The sequence below is a fragment of the Felis catus genome, chromosome A2 (assembly GCF_018350175.1).
Source record: "Felis catus isolate Fca126 chromosome A2, F.catus_Fca126_mat1.0, whole genome shotgun sequence".
NCBI classification, from domain to species: domain Eukaryota; kingdom Metazoa; phylum Chordata; class Mammalia; order Carnivora; family Felidae; genus Felis; species Felis catus.
Window position 1 is genome coordinate 19502880 of NC_058369.1, and position 26109 is coordinate 19528988.

At 55.6% G+C, this 26109-nt stretch overlaps 2 protein-coding genes across 14 annotated transcripts; one reads left to right on the forward strand and one right to left on the reverse strand.

Annotated features, from left to right (window-relative positions):
* Positions 1-5956: 5956 nt before the first annotated feature.
* On the reverse strand, positions 5957-14703 carry CA2H3orf18 (chromosome A2 C3orf18 homolog). Of its 4 annotated transcripts, XR_006592938.1 has the most exons (7): positions 14145-14703; positions 12937-13053; positions 12190-12581; positions 9505-9530; positions 8828-8975; positions 6578-7570; positions 5957-6353 (listed from the first exon to the last, which is right to left on the reverse strand). XR_006592938.1 is itself a non-coding variant. In XM_006928813.4 (6 exons), exons 3-6 carry the CDS (start codon positions 12421-12423, stop codon positions 7490-7492), a joined length of 489 nt encoding a protein of 162 aa, XP_006928875.1. In that variant the 5' UTR covers positions 12424-12581; positions 12937-13053; positions 14145-14703; the 3' UTR covers positions 5957-7489. The 4 variants fall into 4 exon arrangements, 3 of the variants coding, with proteins under 3 accessions (XP_006928875.1, XP_006928876.1, XP_019677692.1); XM_006928813.4 differs by having other exon boundaries at positions 5957-7570; XM_006928814.4 differs by having other exon boundaries at positions 5957-7570; positions 14039-14703.
* A 1157-nt stretch (positions 14704-15860) lies between these two features.
* HEMK1 (HemK methyltransferase family member 1) lies at positions 15861-25797 on the forward strand. 10 transcript variants are annotated; one of them, XR_006592932.1, is made up of 11 exons: positions 15861-15934; positions 16957-17336; positions 17635-17726; positions 18039-18132; positions 22100-22234; positions 22563-22627; positions 22905-22954; positions 23891-24006; positions 24334-24427; positions 24856-25216; positions 25380-25415. XR_006592932.1 is itself a non-coding variant. In XM_006928815.5 (11 exons), the coding sequence occupies exons 2-11, from the start codon at positions 17109-17111 to the stop codon at positions 25438-25440; spliced, it is 1044 nt and encodes a 347-aa protein (XP_006928877.1). In that variant the 5' UTR covers positions 15863-15934; positions 16957-17108; the 3' UTR covers positions 25441-25797. The 10 variants fall into 10 exon arrangements, 8 of the variants coding, with proteins under 8 accessions (XP_044906558.1, XP_044906556.1, XP_019677724.1 ...); XR_006592931.1 differs by lacking the exon at positions 25380-25415 and having other exon boundaries at positions 15862-15934; positions 24856-24951; positions 25103-25216; XM_006928815.5 differs by lacking the exon at positions 24334-24427 and having other exon boundaries at positions 15863-15934; positions 23891-23999; positions 24856-24951; positions 25103-25216; positions 25380-25797.
* Positions 25798-26109: the final 312 nt, after the last annotated feature.

Here is a 26109-nt window from a genome sequence, read left to right on the forward strand (position 1 = left end):
CGCCCTTGCCCCCATCGCTCAGCCGGCCTCCACCTGCCTCCCCCGCCACCCTGCCCCACCAACCAACCCCCTAATCTGGGCGTGCACCGCCACCTGGTGGTCACATTGGGAAAGGGCTTAGAACTGAGTGCTCTTGTCTCCAGGAGGGAAACCGTGCTGGCTCCACCCACTCAAGCCCCGGAAGGTCAGCACTTGGGCCTCCTGGGGGCCTCTGGGGGTAGCGGAGATGGGTGTGGTCTGTCTAGGGGAGCCTTGCAGCAGCACCACTCTTCTGACGATTCTTGCAGAGAAGCCTCTGATGCATCCCTTCTCCAACCTGCACCAGTGTAGAAGACACTCTACACTGCCTCTTACTTTGTAGAGAGGCAGTGTGGTCATGTCATGTAGGGCTGGTCTGGCACAATGTGGGCCTTCCACGTGTGCGGGGTTGCCAGGTGAGATCCCCATCCCCAGTGCCCTGGCTGTGAGAAATCCCATCATTCCTTATACCTTGCTCAGCCTGAAACATCTCCCACCACCTTGTGTCCAAACTCTGTGCAAGGTCCAACACAGTGAAAGCCTTGCCTTGCCCCCAGCCAGAAGTGATTGACCTCTTTCGAATTCTCCTGTCACCTGACCTGCATCTTTGTCACTTCCTGGGGAGGGGCATGTTGTTGCTGTCAGTATCACTGTTCTGGCTTGCACACCAGGTGGGACTCTCCCACAGCCAGCCCCTTCTGGATGCCCCCTCAGCTCTGGAATCCAGCAGAGGGCCTGGTGTGGGAGCTGGGACCATTTGAAGGGAACGAGTGAGGGGCAAGAGGAGGGGGCAGCTCTGTCTTCAGAAAACATTCTTTCCTTCTTTGGGAGTGTTGGGTGTGAGCTCTGAGGTTTGCCCTCTGGGGTCAGATCCAGGCCCTGCCTCATGCTGAGCAACCCTACTGTTCTGTGTCTCAGTTTCCCCATCTGTAATATGAACGCACACTTTGGGGCTGCTGGGGCATTATATGGGTTCTGATTCTGCCTGCAAGTGTCCTAGAAGGTTCCCCCACACAGATTCTGGGTCTGACCCACCTGCAGGGACTCACAGCAGAAGCCCTACCCTCCTCCTTCGCCCCAGACTTCATCTTATTGAGTGTCACCTTACTGACCCGTTATTGAGCTCCTGCTAAGTCCCTTAAGTCTCTCATAATCTGGTGTTCTCAGCCTTCTGCCAGTGAAGAGCATCTCCACGAGCTCCAGCCAGGGCAGGGGCCCTCCCTCTCACTGCATGGACTCCTGGGTCCTCCAACCTGCTGGCATGGGAGTGGGGGTGAGATGGGGGGTTAGTGTCTGCCTGCTGGGCGCTGACCAAGAGGGACCTCAGCAGCAGGGCCAGGACTAGGACGAGGCACATGAGGCACCCAGGGCACAAATTTAAGGAGGCACTCATGCTCAGGTTGGTGCATGTGCCATCTGAGTGAGTGGTTCCTTATGTTTGGAACCCTAGGCCCCTATTCACTTCACCCTAGTCTTGGCGTCGCCAGATGAACCCTTGACGTGGGGCTTGCAGTGTGAGGGCTGCTCTCCACACCAAATGAGGGAGAGGCTGAGTGCAGGGAGGGATTCAAGGATGAGGCCTGAGGAGAACTGGCAGTGGGGGGTGGGGGTGGGGGTGCAGGGTGCGGGGAGCTCCAGACAAGTGACCTGGCTGAGGCTGGGGGCAGGAAGGCCCCTTGCAGTGCCTGCAGCTACCAGCAGGTAGCAGCACAGGCTGGCGTTGGAGTCTGAGAGGCAGCTTGGGAACCCAAGTAGGCAGTGCCTTCTGGGTGCCCTCTCAGGCCCCATTACTGTTTCTAGGGTTTGTCTGAGACTCCTTTCTGGAATGGTGTAGAAGAAAAGCCAAGTGCCTGGCTCTGAGCCTGATGACCTCAGTCTCTGGGTGCTGATGTCTTCCCCTGTAAGATGAATGACGGTAGGCCCTCATAATGGACAGTGGGAATAAAGCGAGATTGTGCAGGATGTGCTAATCAAGGGTAATTGTTTCCAGGACCAGATTCTGGCCATTGTTCAGCCATGCATACCTTTGAGCTGAATGGCACTCCTGCTGGCAGTGGGGAAGACTGACCTAACCCTCCTCCCTCCGTGAGTGATCCACTAGGTCTGGCACATGGCATGAGCTCAATAAATCATGCATCATTATGATTTATTATTGCTATTATTATTATTGGCATTGTTATTACCCTGAAGTCTTTTATCTCTTGTCACACCCCAGGAAGTAGAGCTGACTGCCCCTCCTAACCCAGGCCTCCAGGCCTCCAGACCTCCAAAGGAAGTGTACTAAGAGCTGGGAGAATGGGAATGGCCAGGGTGAACACCTTTCTCTCCTGTTCAACCAATTCGTAGAGGACAGGGGGCCCACCAGCCCCAATGGCTGGTACGTCTGCCATTTTCCCTTCCCTACATTCTCCCAGGCCAGACCGCAGGTTGCAGCCGGGTATAGGAGAAGCTGAGGGGACTGGCTGGACCTCAGCCAGAAGACCCTGGGAAGCCCCAGCAAGTGGGCACTTTCATCCAGGAAGCTGACATCCAGGAAGGCAGGAGCTGGACAAGTGTGAGACTGGGAGACTGGGCACTTCTTGACAGTCACCTGTGGGGCTGGGCAGCCCCAGGTAGGAGAGCTGGCACCTAGCGACAATGTTTCAGAACAGAGGGCTAGCAGACAAGGCATGGATCCTCCCATGCAATACCACACATGTACTCCTGGATGATATGGGGCTAGGATCCAGGCTGCCATGAAGCCTCAGAAGTGACCTAGTCCTAGCCCTCACCTATGAAAGCTGGGCTGAACCTGTGGCCCTTTCTCCTGAGCTACCTGTGTGTAAGAGGTCTGGAGATCATATCTGCCAGGCTAAAGAGACCAGGGAGGTGGGGGCTTAGAGCATTTTGGGCCATCCTGGTGGGTGCAGGCAGATTTGTGCCCTGAGAGACTCCATGCAAAGGCCTGCCTGGGCCACATGGGTTGTGGGCCCTGGGCCCAGGCTGTACCAAGTTCGAATCTAGGCTCTGATGTGCCCACTGGCTGTACACAGGGCCCTGGGATGCTTGCCTCTGACTGCTCAGTTGCAAGGTCCTCACATATGAAATGGGAGTGAGAAAACCCTCCTTCTCCAGCCATTTGTGGGCATCAGACATGATGGATGTTGGTCCCCAGTGAGAGATACTCTGGTCCTCCCCCCCCCCCTCCCCAGACCTCCAGCCCACACAGGAATTCATAGTCCATCCAGGCACCCAGAGAGTTACCTTTCAAGCTGAGCTGTGAGAAAGAAAGGGACCCTCCAAAGCTGAGGGGAAATCCTGCTCAGGGTGGCAGGGAGGTCTCTGACCCAGATTGCGTACCTCCAGCCAGAGGCTGGGAAAAGGAACCCCCTCCCCAGACAGGTCTCAGCCCCACCTAGCCCTCTGCTCCCCACACAAATGCCCTCCTGGGCTGAGCCTCTAGACCCAGGGTTTCCTCTGTGGTGGAAGAGACCATCCCTATTTTTTGTTCCTCCCCAGCCCCCTATGCCTGCTGACTTTCCTCTAGGTCCCACAGGTGTGTGGAGGTGGTCTCCCCCTGGGGAGAACAGACACCTACCCTGATCTTCTACTTGCAGAATCCAAGAGGCCAGAGTGACGAGTGGGGGTGAGCACCACTGCCAAGGGGCTCTGAGGTAGGGGGGAGAGAGGGCAGACCCAGGCACAGATGGGACAGCATCCCAGCCTCACCCCTCTCCACTGTACCTGAAGTTCTCCACACTCTCCTCTTCCTCCCCCACCTCCTCCTCCTCCCCCTCCTCCTCTCCCTGTACTTTCTGCTTACACAGTTCTTGTACATTTCTCAGCTTCACTGGCCTTTCAAAAGAGGCCTCTGTACAACCATAGATACCTCTGCCTGCAGTTCCCCTTGTCCTGAGCCCACAGAGGCCAGGCTGGATGGGGTGCCAGACCAGCGGCTCCTGGGGTTCCCTCGGATACCCTCAGCCAAGACGCTCCACACTGAGGACTGCTGAAGGGTGCAGTTGGACAGGATAGGGTGGGTTATCTGCCCTCAGCCTCTGAATGCACCCTCCCTCAGGCACACCTGGCCCTTATCCCTGCGTTCTTTTGCATATAGATGTAGATATAAAGATATATAGACATAGTGTGTGTATGTATACACATCATACACACACACAGTCATTCTTTTTTTCCTATTTGACACCTGCTTCCTCCCATCTCAAATGGAGGTACAGACACCAACCAATGGAGCTAGTTCACTGACAGGATCACAGTGCTGGGCTCGGTAATGTTTCTGGAAGGAATCCATAGCAAGGTTAAACTGCTACTGGTTTCTGAGCTCACCTCCACAAGAATGACCTTTACATTCTGAAGGTGTCCCTGATGTCTGCCTGCAGCCAGGCAGTGGGGTTACTGTATACACTTTGGCTGGAAGTTGACACTTCCTTCACTAAACAAGGTGGCTTCCTCTGAAGGTGCCCATCCACGTCCACGCTGATAGCACCCACTGCAAACTGCTGCAGCTTTTGCCCTGAAGCCCTGGTTGCTATTCATTTATAGAGGATTCGCTTAGCGATGTATGTGTGTGTGTGTGGCAGGGGCATTTCAGAAGGGCCTCCTTTAACAGACAAGTTCAGGAGCGATAGGGCAGGCAGGTGACTTTCTCACCCCATTGGCCTCCTTCTCTGGTGAAGAGAGTTCTGGTCAGCCCGCCAGGCCCATGGTCACAAGGACACATCAACTGAATCCTTCCACCATGATATTTATTGATCCCATGCTCCGTGGAAGACCTAGGAATGTGCAGGGAGTTTGGGTCTCCTCCAGGATTGGGAGAGAGAGCTAGCAAATAGAAGGTGGGTAGGAGGTATCTGCAAAGGGATAGGGATGAGGCAGTGGCCCTGTCACTCACAAAAAGTTGTACTGTCCACCTACCTGGGCCCACCCTTCGGAAAGGGCATGGAGCGGGCAGCAGGAGAGAATGGCGACAGGGTCCTCCTGGAGCCTCCATCCTGGCCCTAGTCCCTAGGTGCTAGCCTTACTCCATAGGCCTCATTCTTTTAGGGTCCCTTAGACACTGAGTCTTCTGTAGCTCCCACATTTTTGGATTGAGGGGTTATCCAGCAGGATGGGGGGCACACAGCCCATCCATCCCTCTCCTCTCACCCCATGACCCTTAAGAATCCTTCTGCTAGTCTGCGAGACCAGGGTCATCACTGACAGGCCCATCTGTGTGACCCCAATGAGGGTGGCCTATGGAATGCTTGGGGCATCACCTTTACCCAGGGCCCTGGCCTGCAACCCCGGCTCCCAGCCTAGCCCTCTGCCATGGAACTGCTGCTCACCCTGTCCTTGTTTCCTATGCTGGCCTGAAGGCTCAGGTCTTTAGGGGAGGATCTGGATATCACTTACAGTCCTGGTTTGTGGGATTTTCAATGCTAAAATTGGGCAGTCCTGAGAAAACCAGGAGAGTTGGTCACCCTGGTGTCATTCTCCCCAAACCCTTCTGAACCCTGTAGGTGGTTTCCACACAGATGACCTCAAGGCTTCCCAACTCTACCCACTCCCTGCACCCTGTGATCTGGGAAAGACCACATTATTGTGTTCCTTTTGTGTTTCAGACCCAGTTCCTATGGATCCTGAGGCACCACACCTCCCCCTAGTCCTTGGGGCTCAAGCCCCCTCCTTCCTCAGGTCCCACAAGGTCCTGTCCACTTTGCCTCTCCACCCAAGGGGATGGTAGGCATTGTGACTCCATCCCACAGTTGAGACACGAGGCCCCACAGCAGCCTGAACTCAGGGCCAGAGGCATTTCATCAGATAGTTCAAGGAAAACCAATGGAGCTGCCAGCTCATAGCTGGGCTCCAAGTGACTATGCCAGGCCCCCACACAGCCCTTCACCCATCCTGTCCCTCCTGGTGTTTCACACCCCAAGTGTCACAGACTCACACTCTTTTTGTGTAAACATCTTAATTACATCTTTAATGCTCTCACATGGAGATGCTGTGAGTTAAATTACAGCGTCTGTGCATCCTAAATTACCCACAGCCCTCCAGTTGGTTCAAGTGCTAATGTATTTATAGCATCTAGAGGAGGGAACACATCCCAAATCTTCCCTACACGGGCCTCCTTGGCCCTCACATCCTGACACATGGTATTTGCCCAACAGAAGGTCTGTGCTGCTGCCCCCGCATCCCCTCCAGAAAGCGGAGGACAGCAATGGTGGCGAGGCTGGGCATGGGGTCATGCTTCTGTGCATGCTCACGTGCGCATGCATGCTCAGAGTAGAAAATTGCTCAGTTCCTGGGGTCTGGATAAGCCCCATGCCTTGCTCACATGCCCCAGACTGGTAGAATTCCTGAGGGATGTGGGGTGGGTAGACAACGGGTGGGTGGGCTATGCTATCAAATGCTATCAAATAGGTCTGTTTCCCATGGGGCTACCCCCACCCCGTTTCAGGCAGTCAGAAGTCCCCAGATAGCCCACAGCCTGTGACCACTGCCCTCAGACCAGTAGCCTCTCCCACAACCCTAGATCCCCAATATACACCAGGACAGGGAACCATTTTCAGAAGCAGGTTACCTGGCTTGTAGAGCCCAGTGAAGAGATGAGATGGGCAGCAGGACCTTCACCTTGGCTTTCCTTTCCCTTCAGTCCCAAACACTGAAGGCAGAGAAGGTGGCCTATCCTGGTGCTCCCACACACATCAAGGGGTGGGGTGGACTTGGAGGGTGGGGCCCATGCAGAAGGTCTTCATCCTACCCTGTGCTGGGATACGCACATCCTACCCTGCACATGGGCACATTCACGCACATGTCTGAGGCCTTTCAGCAGGTCCAGGCACTGTGTCCCTCTATACCCATTCCTCTACTTCCTTTGCTCTTTCCCAGCCAACAGCTGGCTGCCAGGGAGGGTGGCTGGGAGGCCTTATGGACCCTCCAAAATACAGATGGGCCTTGGGTAGGAGCAGCCCTCTTCCTGGCATCCTTGCCCACTTGGCAGTTCTTGCTTCATCCCTGGGCTTCTCCTGGGGCGACCCAGTTGGTTGCCTCTCTGCACTGTAGAGGAGGCTCCAGATTCTGAAGACAGGTCTCTCCCTGACAAAGGGGAAACCCTCCCTACTCCTCTCTCCTTTCCCCTCCCATCCCATGTCTCTCCCCCCCCCCCCCCATTTCCTCCACATTAGAGGAGCAGACCATGATGTAAGGAGTCTGGGGAGGACACAAGGAAGCTAGCATAGCTCTCAACCTTCCTGACATGAGGGATGCCCTCCATGCCAGGGCCCTCAGATCAGGGGACATCAGTAGCCAGATGTCCAGCCTGCCTGGCCAGGGCCTCTCTTAGAGCCTGGAGAGTCAGCAGGTGGGTCCTGGGAATAGCTGGGCCTTGGCAGGGCAGGTCCTGAGAGTAGGTCTTAACAATCACGGAGTGGGCAGCTCAATGGGCACTGTGGCAGGTGTCTTCATCAGAAGTCCAGGCCTGTCCCCGGGGCACTCATGCATGGATGGCATTGGCTACGTCGGTGAACACCAGCCGGCTGGGCCTCTGCAGTGGGCCCTGAGAGGGGAGAGTGGTCTGCAGAGAGACAGGGGCATCAGGGACCTTGACCAAGGCCATTCACCTCCACCCTTGCTTCCGGGTTTGTCTGTTTTCACTTGGCACCAGCTACGCCTTCCATTTGGAATGCTCTCCTTGCAAGTTCAGCCTGGATATACCAACCGGCTCAGATGACCCCTCCCCCCCTCCCCCGCAACAGCCACCACCAGTTTGCTAGCATGCACTTGCCCTGCGGGCCTAGAGGCTGGATTAATTATGCATGCACCACTCTCTCCCAGCAGAAGGGGGCCCACCTCTGTATCCCCTAGCTCTAGCACAGGGGCTGGACCAGAGGAGGCAGGGAAGCACACAGGAAACAACTGTCAAATTGTCAGTAGTCCCATGGGCTGGGTGGACCAAGGTTCTCAGCCTGATTTCCCAAATATCCCAAGCGGGGAATGTGTCCTGATCAGTTGCCACAGAACTGGTGGCAAAATCAGGAGGTCTCTGGACTTCCAGTCTGGACTCTTCCTGAATCCAGTCTCCTAATTCTGCCCTGGCAGGGCCAGCGCCTCCCCCCCCCCCCCCCCCCCCAAGCAACCTGTGGGGTCAAGGCAAGGAGAAATGCAAAGGGATTTCATGGGTCAGGGAGAGACCAGGCCTCCTCATGTTGCTCTGGCCCTTGGGAATTTTAGGGACTGGTGGCAAATGGCCATGCAGCCCAGTGGCTCTGACAGGGTGACCACACAGGTACCTAACCCTTTGGATGTAGGAGGCGAATTTGGCTGGGGTCTCCACACACCCAGCGTTTGTCAGTTGCTAGGAACCCCCTAGTGTAGTCAGAGGTGCCCCTGTTCCAGAATCTGACCCCAATCATGATGTGCTCAGGACTAGGGCCCTCAGGGGGCAGAGGCACCAGCCTCCCAGTTCCAACAATCTCTCCATCAGTCCTCTCCTGCTTTTCTAGCCAAGGCGTGGGGGCACAGAGGGCAAGAATTAGGACTTTCATTTGCAGACAAGAAAGCAGAGGCTCAGACAGGCCAAGGGGCTGCCAAGATCACTACGTTAGCAGGGGTAGAGCTGGGCTGGATTCCAGGGCTGCCCTGGCCTCATGCAGTCAGTTTATAGGTGGCCACAGGGAAACTCTACCTGTTTCTAAACAAACCTGACAAAACCCATATACCCACTTGACCGTATGGCAGGTGCTGGAAAGCTGCATGAGAAAGGAGGGAGGGGTGGGGGCAGAGGACTCATGAGCAGCCTGCAGCCTGGGTGGGGAGCCTGGTTAGTGCCCACCTTGCCCTGCATGGCCTGCATAGAGGCAGCAGCCTGCATGGAGGCAGCGTCCCGCCCGTGCTCCAGCAGCTCCTGCTCCAGTTCATCTTGTTCCTCCGTAGGGTCGAAGTTGTACATGGGCATGAGCTGGTGGCGGAGCTTCTCCAGCCTGGGGGTGGGGGGAGGCTGCTGGGGGCATGGCAGGTCCTTGCCCTCCCTCCAGCCTTCTGGGCCCTGCCTGATGCCCAGCTGAGCCATAGCACACAGCTATGCTTAGGGGGCCTGAGGTTTCCTCTGGGATTAAATGAAAGCTATTTTTGTACCTGCAGTACCACCTCCACCCATCTGTTAGCTACCCACTCCTGGGACCAGATGGGGCCACGGCCCATGGAGGCATCATCTGTGGGGTCCATGGGGACTGCGTAGGCCAGGGCCTTGTGTGATCCACAGCCTCTGCGGGCCAGGCAGGGTAGGGGAGTCAGTGACCTGGAGCTCAGGGTATTGGGGCAAGGGTGGCTCAGCACTCCTGGAGGGAAAGTATTCATCCCCAGCCATGAGTGGGCAGAAGAGGACCTGACTCCCTGACCAGGGAGAGGGGCCCCAATGTTGGAGGGACTCTCTTTTCCCACCCATGTCTCCTGGAGTCCAGCCCAACACTGCCAACAGGCTGGAGTTTTGGGTGGCAACTGGGGAGTTACCTCTTCTTCTTCCTGATGTATAAAACCTGCAAGAGAAGGAGCAGTGTCAAATGGCTGGGAATGAAGTCCCTGACTAGTCAGCAGTCCCTTGGGACAGGGGACATCCTGAGGCTGACGATGGGGAGAAGTGTGGGTCCCCATGTCCTCAGGGGATTCCCTCCCAGGGACACACACATCCTGCATTTGTGCCTCCTTTTGACATTTATCAGCTGCTGACAGTGCCTGGGCTTGGAGGTGGGGAGCAGGCCAGTGCTTGAGGACCCCAGCCTGGGAAGACCACGCAGTCAGGCCTGGCCTGCAGACAGGAGGACCCTATCTCTGCCAATATAGACTGTGGTTTCAGCCGCTCAGCACCTGCCTCAGACTCCTCAGGGCTGAGGGGGGAGGGAAGATTTCAGCACACCCTCGCCTCTCAACTCTCCCCAGGGAGTACATGGCTTCCCCAGAGCCATGGATGGGCAAAAAGAACAGGGGGCCAAACTCTGCAGGGCAGTGGCTCTAGGCAAGGCTCTGGGCTGGGCTTCTGAGGTTTCCATGGGCGGCTGATGGGCTTCAGTGGACGGGGCCTGGGGAGGAGAGCGTGAGCCCCTGAATAGCAGCCCAGACTGAACACCGGAGCTCAGATGCTGGAGGAACGTAGAAAGGCCTTGGATCCTAATCCCCATGGTACAGACTGGAAGATAAAGGCCTAGGCAGCTTGAGGAAACGTGCAAGACCTAAGAGCTCCAGGTGGGAGCAGAACATCCTGATACAAAGCACTGAGAAGGGAAGAAGGGCTGGCCACCAGGGCAGGGACTCCAGGGACCTCTGCCACGACCTGGCTGTTCCCTAAACTGGTGGTTTCTGGCTGCCAGGAGAATGACCACTTCTGCCTGGGGAAAAGCCATGTCCCTAGAGTCTGTCCTCTGTGGCTCTCATATCCTTTGTGCCTCATTCACAGCTTGAATCTGGTTTGGTTTCCAGCCTGGCCCAGAGTTCCTCTTGCTGCTTGTTTCCTCGGAAACCCCAAAGGCCTGAAAAGAAACTGACTTGCCCCTTGCTTTCCATCCCCTCCAGGGGTCACACATGGATGATACCCTTGCTGTCCTGTGGAAAGGATGCTGGGGGAGCTCCAGGTCTCAGACCCAGCCCCCTTTCTGCCCTGAACCAGCAGCTTCAGCCCAAGCACCTGGACTCCCTCTACTCCCTCTACTCTGGCCCTTCTCCAAACCCGCCTTACTGCCCTGTGGTCCTGTCCTACAGATGGGTCTTCACGAGAGTCCAAAACCTTTAACAAATCTCCATGCCATGGTCCTGCTCTTCCCTCTGCGCCAACTACTGACACCACCCTCCCACATACCTTCCTTCCAAACCTTCCCACCCCTCACCATCCAGCTGCAGTGCTGCCTTCTCCAGGAAGCCCTCCCATACCACTCCATCTGTGTGAGGCACACAACCTGGCACTGATTTGCCTGTCCTCATACCCAACATGGCCCTGCTGGGGGCTGGCATGAGAGGAGAGGAAGCAGCATTCAGGGAGCATCTCTGAACCTGTTCCCTAGTGCCCAAGAGCTATTTTCTGCCCTCCATTGCCTTTGTCCCACAATCTTCCTACCTCTCTGGTTTGGGCAAGAAGTTCCTCTATCCTGGCCCTCTGAACGTTCCTCCAGAATGAAACGTAAGAGAGTGCTCCCAAATTCCTGGGACAAAATCTTTTGCCTAGAGTCACAAGGGCAGATTCCAGACCCCACATTTTCCCTGAGGTAAGATTGTTTCAGTTTACTTAACTGCCACATTGGTGCCATGGGGAAACATTGGCGCTCTGCCTTGCTCCTGCCCAGGGAGCCCACTCACTCTGTGTGCTGCATCCTGGCCCTGCTTGCTGGCCAGGAGTTGTTCCCTGGCAGTGATCCGGAGCCTACAGGGCCCATATGGCAACCTTGGTTTAACAGTAGCTCCAGCCAGGTCATGGATGGACCATCCACAGCCTTATTTGCCAGAGCAACCTGGTCCTGAGCCTAAGGCTAGCCATCAGAGCCTGCAAGGGGCAGTGGCCAGGATGCCACCATTGTCAGCCCACCCAGGGGACCACAGGTGCACCCCAACTCAGTCCCTCTAGGCTGCCCTTGGCATCCTTGGTTTATCTGTCTCCTATTTCCCCAAAGAAACACAGGGCAGGACCTTGTCTCCCTAGTCCCTGGGGACCTGAAGGCTTGGTCCAGGGCAGATGCCCAGTAAATAACTGCCAAGTGAATGAACACTGCCAGCAGGCTGCCATGCCCAGAGCATCCCACCCCTACTCTGCAGCCCAGGTTCTATTCCCATCGCCTTCTGGCCTCTACTCCTATGGCACCCCTCCCCACACTTGCCTCACTGTCCTGCTTGCTGCTCACAGAAACCCCTGCCTGCCTCCCAACTTTTGCCCATCAGGACCCTCCACCTGGAACAACCCCCTCTCCAACTCCTACATGGCCCCCATGGCCCAGCTCAAGACACCATGTATCCTGAGAACCTTCTCTGGTTCTTCCAGTTGGAGGCAGCCTCTCTGGTCTCTGGGTCCCTAGTGGAAAAATACCTGGAGAAGGGGAAGATCGTGCTATCATTAACAGACAATTATCTTCTGATTAGAGTCTCTAAAATCTAAACACTGACCACCCTCCTCCAACTGACGGCCATCTGGGTCAGCCCCAGCCTGCCAGCTCTTACCATGGCCACAGCCAGGCCAATCACTGTGATGATCCCAAAGGACAGAAGCATTGTGCCCACACCAGCTGTGCCACCAGCCACATCAGGGATTCTGGTGTCATTAAAGCTGGTAGCTTCTGTGCTGAGGGTAGTGGTCTCGGAAGCTGGCCCATCTGTGGCAGGCTCCAGGTCAGGCTCAGAGGTGGGTGGGCGGCTGCTGAACCAGCCCCTGGCAGATGGGATCCTGGAGTTCATGCTGATGCTGAGAGGGCCCTGGCTGAGAGACTGCCTGTGGTCAGCCAACCTGCCAACTTGATTCTGACATCAGTAGTGTTCCAGACTGTGGCCCCCCCCAACTATACTTGCAGGTTGCCACCTCCTTGGATAAAGGGAGCTCCCTGGCTCCTTGGGTGCTGGAAAAGAAAGAATAAAAAACCATGAGGCTTAGAACAGGACTCAGTGGTAACATCAAATACCCCTAAGTTATGAAGGCACTGGGGAAATAAAAGTTTGAGGGCAAAGGCAAGTTCAAGGGACATCAGGACATGTGCTTTACTTATGTACAGTTCCCATGTGGATTTAGGAAGGTGAAAATGAAGCCCTTCCCCTTCTCTGAGGGTATGATAACCATAGTGATCGTACTTGGAAGATGTGAAAGGGGGCGGGGAGGTTTGAAAGAAAAAGTCTCTCCCCTGTGTAATAGCCACCTTCCCACCCCTACTCCCCGCATTTCCCATCTCCTCACTCCCTGCCCCCCATATCCCTCACCTCCTGCTTGGAGAAAAAAATACTGCAGCTTTTTCCTTTCCTGGAGGGAAACACTTGCCCAAGAGTCAGATGACCTTAGGCATGTCACTCCACTTCTGTGTCTCAGTTCTCCTGAGTCTGAGATAAAACAAAAACAAAAACAAAAACAAAACCCCACCTCCCTCACAGGTTCGTTAAAATGGCAGAATGAACTGGTCCCTTGAAAAGACTTAGCTCAGCGCAACCCTTGCCCACAGTAAGCACCCAATGTATAGACCTTCCCCACTGGGCAGCCCACTTGGGAAAGAAGCCCCTGGACCCAGCCAATTTTGTGATCCAGGCTGTGTTTGCAGTGGGGCAGGGCAGGTGTGGAGAGCCCAGAAGGCAGGAAGGGGAGAGAGGCTAAGGTCAGGTCCTCTGGCACGACTTCTCTGCAGGCTCTTAGGGTCACAGGACCTCCATAGGGGAGCTAGGGGCTGCCGGAGACAAGGAAAAACCAGGTGAGCAGGGAGTGTGTCTTCATATGCAGGGATGGAGCACCCACTCTGAGATGATTCTCCCCCCCCCCCTCCTCCCTTGGGAGGAGAGGGTGGGAGATGTGGCAAGAGGGTGTGGCTTAGGTCTTCCCGGGCCAGAGGGCGCAGGGTAAGGCAAGGTGGGAAGGGGGCCCATTCAAGCTGCCTAAGGGCAGGTCTAGGGAGAAGGGGGAGATACACAGCTCATGGCTGCACACATACCTCCCTGTCCTAGCTCATGGGTGTATGTGGGGTGCCTCCCTGTGCAGGTGCATGGGTGTGTGTGTGAGGAGTGTACACACTAATGATGGCTCCTTAGGAAGTGGTAAGGTTGGCAGAGGGATATGGGGGCTCATCCCTCTCTGCCCTCTCCCTCCAGCTAGGCTGAACGCGTCAGCAGCCCCAGGTTCTTCCTTGGCTCTGCCTCTGACCCCAGACATGACCTTGGGCCAGACCCTTAACTCTTGCTCTGGGCTCTCTTTATTCCTCGATCCAAAGCAGAGAAAAGGCCCTGCCCATCACTGTCTGGGACTGCCTGAGGGTCCAAAGGGCAAGAGAATGAAACGGGTGAAATGGGTTGGCACCGCGACCTCCGAGAACCCGCATACCGTTCTCTACCAGGTTCTTCAGTCCTCCCTGCTCCAATCCCCATCCCCGCTCTGCGACTCTGTGATTCCTCCATTCTTGCACAGAAGCTGCGACCTCAGCACTTACTTAATCCTCTCTGGGACGCCGAGCTCAGCCGGAGAGGCTAGGGGTGATGGCGATCGGCAGGAGGCCAGGGCCGGGGACTGCGGGTCCGACCCCAGGTCCGCCCTCCCAGTGCGCTCCGAGCCGGGGCGGGGCCAGCTACAGCGCACCGCCGGCAGCCGTGAGTGCCGGCTCAGTCGGCTTGGGCCGGGACAAGCGGGGCCTGGACCCACCGCGGGGGTGGGGCCGAGGCGAGTAGCCCCAAGGGTCCCCCATGCTCCAGTGCCTCGCCTCTCTGCCCGCTCCGCGCTCTTGGCTCCCGATTGGCTGTCAGGCCCAGAGCCTGCCCGGCACTGGCCCGATTGCCTGTCGCTCTGATCTGGCTCCGCCCCCAGCAGGAGCCGGACACTGGGTGTCGGTTCTTGCAGATCACCCCTCGCTCCCCGTGGCCTTTGCTAAAGTAGGGTCGAGGACCTTGGATGGCTAAGCCCTTCTTGCACTAGAACTCGGGCGGAGCTCTACCTCCGCCGAGATAGACGCGTGCGCCCGAAACGCAGGCGGACGCTGAAGGCTCGGGGAGAGCACTGGACTGGGAGTCCTTGGACCTCCATTGAACTCTGGCTCGCCCCTCTATGGCTTTGTGACTTAGAGCAAGATGCTTCCCCTCCCTGGGGCTCGCTTCCTGCTCAGATGGGCTCTACTGAGAGGCCTCTTGGGTAAACGCCCACCCCAGGCTAGAAATGGGGTAGCTTAGTTCAGAGAAGTTGGGAGCAGGATCGTATTATTATTATTGGATTGGTATTATTATTGGGCAGCCTGACACAATCCTACATATATTCCTCACAATAGTCTCCATCCACAGCGCGATCATCTCAGGGGAGGGACCCTCGGATACCTTCTAATCTTCGGATTTTCAAGGGAGTTTACGAGGATTAAGGGTCTGGGATCGAGCCCAGGAAACTGCATGTTTAATAGTAGTTAACAGTGATCTAGTTAACAATAGATCCTGGTGGTAGGAGGGTGTCAGCAGATCACACTTGTGTGGGACAGGTCACACTTTTGTGGGACACTGCCGTGAGTTTTATAGAAGGAGCAACTGAGGCCCAGAGTGAGCTGGCAACAGCCAGAGTTCGAACCCAGGTCTCCAGCATCCAAACCCTAAAACCTGGGAGCAAGAGGGTCAAAAGCGGCCCTGGGGTCTAGTGACCCCTGGCCCCCAGCGCAGCTCGGACCACTCTCGGCCAGGTCTTGAACACTGGGTCCCGCCCTCAGATTGCTACCGTCCCTACCACTGGAATCCATCCAAGTGCTGCTAGGCCTGTACAGAGGCTACGCTAGACCATGCCCCTGGACATCGCACTCCAATTCTCAAACCCTGGGCTGGCTGCTAACAGCCCCGTTGGGGCTGACCACGCACCACCGCGGCTGGGTACCCAAACGCCAGCTCGTAGTAGTCCCCGCGGGCTGGGGCCATGTCCCCTCCGTGACCTTCAAGAAGAATGGGGAGACCTGGCTCCTAGGGCGCAACCTCCCACACATCCACGCACCCTGGCGCGGGTGGACTACCGGCGCACCCCGCGTGGCTTTCACAGCCTCCTCAACAGCCCGCAGCGGCTTCCCGGGTGGAACCCAGTAGCTCTAGGAACTCTGGAGCTGGGCAACTGGGTCCGCCCGAGTCCTTTCTCAGAAGCACCGACACCGGAAGCAGGGCGTCCGAGGGTGCTCACGTCGGGTCTTGCATATCCGGGGGCCATGCCCCGGCAGTTTCTGCATCCGGGCGGGCGGGCGGGCGGGCGCGGTAATTCTTCAGGCCGGTACGTGCTAGAAATGGGAACCGGGACGGGTGCCCCTGGACTGCAGCACTCTCGAGACCCCCACTCCGCGTTATATAGATGAGGAAACAGGCTTGGGGAGAGGCGACCTTGCCTGGGTCAATAACGATGCTTTGCAGAGCTGAGAGGGAAGCTGCGTCCCGGACTTCAGGCCTTGGCTCCTCCTGGGGCAACGCTCAGGTGGACAGAGCTGCTCTGGAGACCGGAGGACGTGGGTTTGTGTCCTGCCTGGGACAGTGCTAGCGAGGTGATTTTAGGCAAGTCGCTCTCCCTCCCAGCTGGTCTCTGAAGGTGTGACACTTAGCAGGTGCTCAGTATGCTAGTTTGGACCTTAGTCCGTGCGACGGGAAAGGGGACCACTAATTTTAAATCTTCTGTTAAATCTTGTTTGTGATAACTTAAGTATAAAGTTAACAAATAATCGTCAATTTCTTTTTGGCTGGGGATTTATGCTGATGTTTAGGATTATGGGTTAAACGGGGCAGGGGGAGAATTTTAGCATACAAATCAGTCCATGCAAAATGTCAAAAGCAAAACAAAGCTCCCAAGCAAAGGCAATCTCCTCTCTTCTTGCAATATTAGTTAAGAGCATGTAACATTGAGTCCCTCCCGTGTGTTGAGCTGACTCTCAGGCCCTTGACATTCATTGTCTGCTGCACTGCTCACGTGGAGTTGACGCTATTCTCCCCATTTTATGGGGGACACTGGAACTCAGAAATAATTACTTTCCCAAGTCGCACACACTAGATGATACAGATCTGTTCAGCCCTCAAGCCTGAGCCCCGACCCATCACCAGGGACTGAGCTCTGGGTTCAGCCCACTTCAGCTAAAAACATGATGAAAACATAATTGGCCAAGACAAGAAGAATCAAATAAGTGGGTGAGGGTCTAAAATGGAGTTAAGGAGGTAGCAGAGCAAGAGCATGCCCTCTCTCAGGCAGCAGGTCAGGGAAGAGTGGGTCACACAAGACTCAGCTGCTCTCCTGGTTCTTCTCTCTTCCAGGTTGGCAGTCACATTTGGATCAGAGCCACCTTGAGGAGCCAGAGCCTGTGACCATCTCTACCTGGTTGGAGCCAGTGACCCATCTTCAGCAGCTGACATCACTTGGAAGACTTAGGGACCTGGGAGCACTCAGGAGAGCCTTTCCCTGAGACATGGAGCTTGGGGACCGAATGCTCCGGGCCCTCCTGTCTGGCCTGGGAAGGAAGGGAGGCACCAGGGGCTGGGCCTTCAGCTCATGGCAACCCTATCTGCCCCTGGCTGGGTTGTTGAGTGCCACAGAGGTGGTCAGCCACTGGACTGCAGTCTTTGAGAAGAGGGGCATCCCTGAGGCCCAGGCATCCAGTGAGTACATCGTGGCTCATGTCCTTGGAGCCAAAACAGTTAAGTGCAGTGTTATTAAGAGGGCAGAATATGGGGGAGGGAGAACCTTAGGGAAGAACATCCAGGCTTTTCTGCCCCACTGAGAATGCTAAGCTAAGAGTGATGGGGTTTTTCTGAAGGCGTGTCTTAGATGGATACTTATTCATTCACCCAGCTAACGTTTACAGTGTGTGCCAGGCAGTAGGGATCCAGGGATGACCAAGGTGGTCAGTGTTGGGCCCACAAGCATTGTCCACCTAAACCTGGGTCAGGCCCTTGGATCAGGGAAGGCAGCCACTCACATTCTCTGTGGGGCAGTTTCAGAGCCTGAGACCAGTACTTCGGACCCAGCCCCTGAGTCCTTGGCAGCTACAGCATGTGCAGAAGCTGAGTAGCTACCGATTGCAAAGGTGAGCATCCATGGGCCAGACCTGAGGGCTCTGTGTGGGGAACAGATGTCTGATTTCCTCCAGCCCAACTAGTTCGTGGTCAGGGAGGAGGAAAGTATCCAAGGACTAGGAAGGTGTTGGTCTGAGGGGTTGATGAGAGGGGAATCAGGCAAGTAGAAAGGGAGAAGGGAGGGAGGGAAGGCCTTGGCTCAGAGTCCTGGGGCAAGGAGGACGACCCTGACGCTTTTGGTATCCCACAAGTTCTCTCAAATCAGTCATGGTCCTATTGGTCCAGGCTCTAGCACTGATGTCACCCAGCTGCCTCCTCTGTAGGATGCCTGTGCAGTACATCCTTGGGGAGTGGGACTTTCAAGGGCTCAGTCTGAAGATGGCCCCCCCAGTGTTCATCCCTCGCCCGGAAACTGAGGTAGGTGTGGCACCAGGACAGGGCAGGATGGGGATGAGGGTGGGGTTTAGGGTACCTGTCTTGCTCCAGATTTCCTCCAGGGGGCGCTGGGACCCTGTGATTATTGTCCTCAGAGGCCTTGCTTTTCCATACTGGTGTCTCCTGGAAGGCTTGGTAGGTGGGGCCAAGAGTGTAGAGGTCTCCTTCTGGCCTCCTTGAGTGTCCTCACATCCCAGACCAATGTCCTAGCTCCCAGACATGGCCTATCAAATCCATGGGGGGAAAGTGCCTTCCTCCTATCTCAGGAGGCGTTGGTGGAGTGGATAGGGCTCCAGCTGGACACCTGGAGGCCTGGTACAGCTATGTGACCTCAGGAAAGTCATTGACCCCTCTGGCCCACATGATAAAAGGGTTGGGCCAGGGAATCTGTGACTTGGTGGTTCTCTTAGATCCACTGTCTGGTCAGGTAATTACCCGTGTCCCTCAAATTACTAGGACTAGGGATTGGGTGGCCCTAGATACTGTCTGTTGGTAAGGCACCCTTATTGTGGGAGAGATGCTTTCTGTAGCCCTTCTTGGGCTTCCTCTTGACCTTATAGGGAGCCAGAGAGAACAGAGCAGGTGGATGAGGCTGTGTGGGGGCTGATGGGCAAGCTAGAGGGAACCAGGCTCTGAGAAGGAGTGTTGCTCAAAAGGTACCCAGGCATACAAACATTCCTAGGAAAGATCATACCTCATTCACCTGCCCAGACAGGTACCCAGAGTCCCACCTCATCTTCCTAGACTCTTTCCCCTGGCCAAGAAACCTTCTGACCCCATTCACTTCCACATCATGTGGTTCAGAGGCCAGGTCCTCACTTTACAGCCCAGTACTGGGAGGGACAGTAGGGAATCTGAGAACTACCTAAAGTCACAGGGCTGCCAGTGGAAGGAGCGTGGGGGCAGCACTCGGACTTTCTGACTCTGGGTCAGGGCCCCACATCTCCCATAGGGCTGTCCCATCTGGGATTGGATGAGCTGGGATGGAATGCGGAGATCCAGAGCAGGAAGTGGTGGTCTGCCACCTGTAGGTTCTTGGGAGGCTACCCTGTGTCTTTCCCAAGCATGTGACCTCTGGCTGGGAGCTCACTTACTGTCTCCTGAGGCTGCCAAGGGTCAGGACATGGGAGGGAAGCTACCATGATGACCTTTCAGTCCCCTCAGAGCTGATCTGACACCAGCCATGTGCTCCAGGGTTCTGAATGTGGAATGTGGACTTCTGGCTCACATGGGGGCCCCCCATTCCTGTGTGGGTCTGGGCCAGAGAGCAGCTCTGTTGCAAGGAGCAGGGGGAGGGGAGAATGGAGGGGGAGGCTGTGGTTGGGAGGTCAGGTCCTCACCTCACTGCGCAGACATTTCTGAGAACTTGCCAGGTTTGCCCTAATGTGAAGCCACATTGGGGGTGCTTTACCAAGAACTTGAGAGGACGTGGCCTGTGGCAGGGAGTAGGGAGAATGGGTGCAGGGAACAGTTCATGGTGCCTGTGATCTTTCTATCCACTGGAGGACAGTTTCTGATGATGGGGGCAGAAGTCAGAAATGTAAAGCTGTAGGTGGCATGTGGCTCGATGAGTTGGGCTTTCCCTGTGGGTGGGAAGGTGGCTCAGTCCCCAGGCTGGCGGTGTGTACAGTGGGAAACCCAAGGCTGAGAGTGTGAGCCATTCATATCCAATTGGGCAAGATGAGGCTCTGCGGGGTATGGGAGACTCAGTGCCTTATCTGTGATTAGCTTGAAAGAGGCAGTGCCACCTTCATGGGGCTGCTGTCTCAGACTTCTTGACGGAAGCTGTCTGTTCCCCACATTCCCTTCTATCCCCACCCCATCATGGTTTTGGATTCTTCCCTTACTCACCTAGAAGAGGTGCCCTGAGTCTGAGGCCAGCTCAGCTTTCAGCCTCCTCTAAAGAGCCACCAATTTTAGGCTGATGGAGGCTGGAGGCTCTTCACTTGGTGAGGAGGAAAGTTTGTGGACTTCTTGCAGGTGGTCTCTACCCCTATAATTGTCCCATAGCCAAGTTGATCCTCAAGTGGTCTGGAGTGTAATAGAGGGTCCAGGGGACACTCAGCTTCATGCGCTCCCTGGGATGGCCGTTCATATATGTTGTATGTCTCTCTGAGGTCAGGGGTGTCTCTGTGAGGTGGCTGGCCAGTGTGGCTGTCCAAGGGGTCATTCTCCAACCAGAGTAGGTCTGTCTGTGGCCAGGAAACCAAGAGAAGTTCACACCCCTGACAAGCCTCAGCTGTCCTACCAGATGCTCAGTATGTGGCCTCAGTGCTGAGCCCGCAATCTCCCACCACAGCTCTAGACTTCTCGCGCTATGGTAGTCCCAGTGCTATGGGCCCAGGTTGCTGCAAGCACCCCTGCAATCTCCAGTAGTGCCTGGTACAGGACTAGTGGGAGCAAGTGAGGGAAACAGGAAGGGTTAAACCCATAGGCCAAGTCCTACCTGCCTTGAACTTGCTACCCTGGGCACAGGTGAGCTTTGCTCCTGGGATTGGGGGGCCTGGAAGGATAAAATGCCTTTTGGGACTCAGAACTGAGGAGCTTATATGGCAAATGGGTCTGAGTGATCTGGAGCTGTTGAGCTTTACTGTTGATATTGGGAGTTTGGGAGGACCTAGGGGAGTCTGAGACTTAGAGGGTAGCTTCCCACGACCACTGAGAGCTTGCCCAGCACTTGGAAAGTGGCCAGGAGGCCCCTCTGAGGGTCAGGCTTTGCCTGTGGGACACACTGTGATGGGTTAGATTCCTGGTCTTCCCATCATGGAGCCTTCAGTCTGGTGGGAAAGGCAAACTGCATCCTGGACTTTAGACTCATGGTGAGGAGCCATGGTAGAGAGAGCCTGGTGGGGCGGTGGGGGTGAGGAAGCCTTTCTGGAGAGGTGGACCTGTTTATAGATGAAGGGAGCACCCACTTGCAGACCCCTTTGCCCATTCCTGAGCCAGCCCTGCCTAGGATTCCAGGAGTCCCAAGTAGGGAAATTCTCCTAAGGGTTGTCTTTGAGAAGGAAGCACACTGCCCTTTCCCAGTTCCATGCCTGGCTGCTTGGGCCCTCACTCCACTGCTCATTAGAAACAGTTGGCTACTGGGCAGCAGCAGCCCTCCACTCTCACCTCCACCCTGTATTGGTTTCCATGCACAGTCCCTGCAGGTAGCAGATGGGTGGACAAGACTTGAAAGCCTGTTGTTTCCAAAGTGACAGTGTCTATAAGTGTCCCCAGGCCCCCAAGGCAGGTGCAATCAGGCACCTCCCACCACACTATGCCCACTTATTCCCATGCCTTGTGTATGCATGCCACAGCCCTCTTCGGATATGGGGCTTAGGTGGGACTGTGTTCTCCCTACTATGCCCCACCTCCATGGAGGCAATTCCCTGTCCCTCCCTGGGGCCTTCTAAGTTCAGCTCTATGAAGAAGCTGGGGCCACTCTGGCCCCTGATAATTGGCCATCATGAGCTGTGAACCAGGCTCCAGGAGGGGCCTTGACCCCTGGGCCTTAGCTTCCTCATGGACCATTTGTGAGGATCCAACAGATTAATGGAGGGAAAGTTCTGGAATCAGGGCCAGTCAAAGAGGAAGTGGTCGAGGAACATCAGGCATGGTTCTAGCATTGCCATGTGCACAAAACAGAGGCTGTCTATAAAAGGCCTAGCTGAGGTTTATTGAACACTTACCATGTACCAGGAAGGGGACCCATGTCTCACGAATGTGTTTCTGTTTAATGTCCCCAGCATCCTGATGAGGTGGGTTATCATCCACTCAGTTTCACAGGTGGGGAATCTGAGGCCTAGAGAGGCAGAGTGACCTGCCCATGGCCTGACATAAAGTTCAGTCTAGCTTTAGACACCCCCCTACATTGACCCCTCTAACCATGCTTGGGCCTCTGTGCCAGTACCCCCTGGAGGGCCGGGTTGTCACTAACTCTGATCCAGACCCCTTTGCCTCACAGGAGCTGGTTGAATGGGTGCTGAAAGAAGTGACCCAGAGTTCCTGTCCAATGGGAGCCCAAGGTGGCCCCCTCATCCTGGAAGTGGGCTGCGGATCGGGAGCCATCTCCCTCAGCCTGCTGAGTCAGCTTCCCCAGGTGAGCCCCCTCTGCGTCCCTGTGCCCCACCCTGAGTAGACTGGGATTACCACTCACTGTCCCACAGATCCTTTCCCCACCCGTTTCTGCTAGAAGCACTTGAGAGGAGGTGGCCAGATATGGGAAGACAGGGCTGCCCTCAGCCTATCATGGTCATAGCCTCTAACTCTTTTCCCTTTTTCTCTGGCCAGACCCTGGCTACAGAGAGGGGAATGGCTGTTGGGTATTTCCCTCCTCTCTAGTAGGGGTTGGAGGAGAGCTCTGGTCCCCAGCCCTGGCCTCTCCAGGCACCTGCCCCCTACATACCCATCATTTATTCTTGGGGCAGAGTCGAGTCATTGCTGTGGATAAAGGAGAAGCTGCCATCTGCCTGACCCAGGAGAATGCTCAGAGGTAGGCGGGCTGGGGAGACAGAAGGTCAGGGTTGGGGAAGTCTGACTTTGGGACCTGGTCTCAGTCCCTATTCAGGTATTAAACTCACTGATGTCTGTTTTCTACTCCTAAGAAAGGGGAGGTCGGGGGGGGGGGGTTGCCTGGCATGGGTCCCACAGGGTTATGAAGGACAGTGGGTACCAGATAACTGCCAGTCCAAGAAGAGTTTATTCTCATAGTCCTGGTAGCCACAAGAAGGAGCCTCCCCTGTGCTCACCCTCACTTCCCATCTCTTCAGGCTTCGGTTGCTGGACAGAATTCAGATCGTTCCCCTGGATGTGACTTTAGGTATCTTCCCTACCCATCTTCCTTGGGGTGGGGATCCTCAGCACAGGTGCTGACTGGTGGAGAGATGGATGGAGGGCTTCCCCAACACACACACACACACACACACACACACACACACACACACACACACACACACACACACACACTATCGTAGACCAATCCTGCAAGTCCCTGCTGCCTCCTGGGCTGATTTGACCCATGCAGGGACCAGCCACAGGGTCTTTGTTATTTTCTGAACCCCTGTAACTAGTGAGATTAACTAGGGCTTGCTTGCTTGTTGTCAAGAGATGAGCAGAAGCTCAGGAGAAAAGCTTTAGGACCAGAATACTTTAATACTTTAGTGCCTACCCATGCTGCTCCTGCCTGGCCCAGGCACAGCACAGCTCAGCCACACCTTTGCAGAGTGTTCTTGGGTTCTGGCTGCAGTTCTGGCTTCATTACATATCCACAAGATCTTTGAGCCTCATATGCACCCTCCATAGAGTGTGATACACCTGGTGTGGCACCTGGCACCTGGATGGAATGGACAAGCAGAGTTGCCAGGAATTGACTGACTAAAGCCAGGCATGCCCTCCACACACCGAGTCCATGTGCTGGCTATGGGGCAGCATATGGCAGGGCCAGTAGGGTTACAGAGAACAGAGGCTCTTGCATTGACCAAGCAGTCAGAGAGGTCTTCCTAAAGGTGGCACTTGAGCTGAGATTTGAGAGGAGGGAGAGAGGGCAAGGATATTCCATGTGAAAAGTTGCCATCTCAGAGTATACGTGCTCCTGGCCAGGCTGCTGGCCGGGGACCCTGGGCACTAATTTGCAGGTCTGGGTTATCAGATCCAGAGATAGGCCCATGGTGTGGCTTGGGGAGGGAGACTACCCAAGGGACATGGTGGCAGGTAGAGCTGCCACCTAGTCTCTGCTGTGTGTTCCCTTTGACCATAGAGGGGAGCTGGTCACACCTCCTGCCCTGGGGCCCCATGGACCTGGTTGTCAGCAACCCTCCCTACATCTTCCACCAAGACATGGAGCAGCTGGCCCCTGAGATCCGCAGGTACAGGGTATGATAGGAGGGAGCCAGGCCTGAGAAGGCCTTGGGGGATGTGTCTGCCCTGGGGGAACTACACCATTGGGAGGGCCAGGGAGGGAGAGGGGACTGAAAGGGACAGTGATGTTGAAAGAGAGGTTCACTTAGGAGCCCACAGACCTACTCGGTTCAGCTTCTGCCTTCCCACTTAAGACCACTGAACTTCTCTGAGCCTCATTTCCTGCCTTTGAAAGGGGAGTGATAGACCTTTGCAGGGCCATGAGGAGGACTTAGCAATGAATAACATTAGATATGGTATAGAATACATAGAAGGTGCTCAAATGGGTACATCATTTTACAGAAGAATGAGGCCCGGAGAGGGAAGATGCCTGGTCCAAGGTCATGTAGGGCCTTAGCAAGAAGGCTGGGACTAAGACCCTACTCCAGGCTTTGCTGTGAGTCATCCTGTTCTCAAACAAGGGCTGAGAACTAGGGGTAGCCCAGGATCCCTTGGACGAGGCAGCAGTAATGTGGGTCAAGGTGCTGGCTCCCCCTTTCCAGGCTCTCAGGAATGGTCTAGCCAGTTCCAAGCTCCGCCCCCCCCCCCCCCCCCCCCCCCCCCCGCTCCAGACTAAGCATAGGAACAGACTTGCCTTGCTATCAGTCAGTGGGATTCGCTAAGCACTCCCAGCACTGCCTGGTGGGCTGCTGCCTATAGGAGGTAGGGGCATCAGAGCTGCTGTTTGGGGTCTCCTTCCTCTGTGTCCTCAGATTTTCCTCTCAGCCCAGAGTGTAAGTTCCATGGGGCCCCTTTGTGGAGGGCCCTGCTCAGTTTAAGATACCCCCTGTCCCAGACTCTCACCTTCCACTGTTTTCCCTTCAGCTATGAAGACCCAGTAGCCCTGGATGGTGGGGAGGAGGGCATGGACATCATTACCCACATCTTGGCCCTGGCACCTTGGCTTCTGAAGGACTCTGGGTATGGATAGGGCAGATCTCCTGGATCTGTCCCAGTGTGTACTAGGCCTGCCCTGACAGTCATTCTGCCCCCACGCCTCCCGGTCCAGGTAACCCAGAAGTGCAGGTCCTAGTTCTGCCTGGTTGAGCTGACCCATTTCTCCTCCATGTAGGAGCATCTTCTTAGAAGTGGACCCAAGACATCCAGAGCTTGTTGGTAGCTGGCTTCAGAGCCGGCCTGACCTGTCCCTTGATCTCGTGGCTGTGCGCAAGGATTTCTGTGGGAGGTGAGCTCTACCTACCCCACCCCTACCTCCATAGTCATAGCCACACTGGTTCTTCCACTCAGGCCATCCACAGCTCTGGCTGTGGGGAGAATGTGCTGTTCCCACACTCTGCTCATCCCCTGGGATTCAGGCAATGATTGGCCTCTTGCCCCTGTCTCCTTAGGCCCAGGTTCCTGCATATCCGGAGGTCTGGGCCACAGTGTGGCTGCCTTATGGAAGCCTGACCAGGGCCCCAGCCTACCAGAGTGCCTGGCTGATCCTTCTTCCTGGAATGCTACTTAGAGGGAGGTGATGGCACTTTCTAGAACCCAGATGCTTATGACATTTCCCATGGCTCTGTGATTCCCCAAGCTCCACATTTCTGGGAGACTTGGGGATAGAAGCAAGGGTGGGGATGTCCTTCTTGGGGTGGCAAAGAACAAGGACATCCATAGTTTGGCTCAGAGCTGAGCAGACCTAGGTTCCCATTCTGGCTTCCCATCACAGTGTGGCCAAGGGTAGGTTGCTCAGTGTCTCTGTGAGTGGAATTGCCTTGGGGATGTTGGGAGATATGGCCAATAAAGTGTCGAGAGACCAACAAATAGTCGTCTAATGTTTTGTTACTGTGATTTGTGGGTCCCCTGCCCCCTTGTCCCCAGGCAGTGCTGGGAGTAAGAGCTTCCTCCTGCTCCAGCAGGACTAGCCATCAGTCTCCCATCTGGTGGGAGTGTGAGAGTGCAGTGTGGAGAAAGGCACATGGGTGCTCCTTTTGGCCTTGGATGCCAGGGCCTTGGGACTGATCAACTCACTCCCAGGGTTCGACCTAGCCCTCAACTGCCCTAGGTACACTCCCACACACCCTGACTGGGTCTAGGCTCTGAGCACAGGAGTGTCATCTGAATTTCAACTCAGAG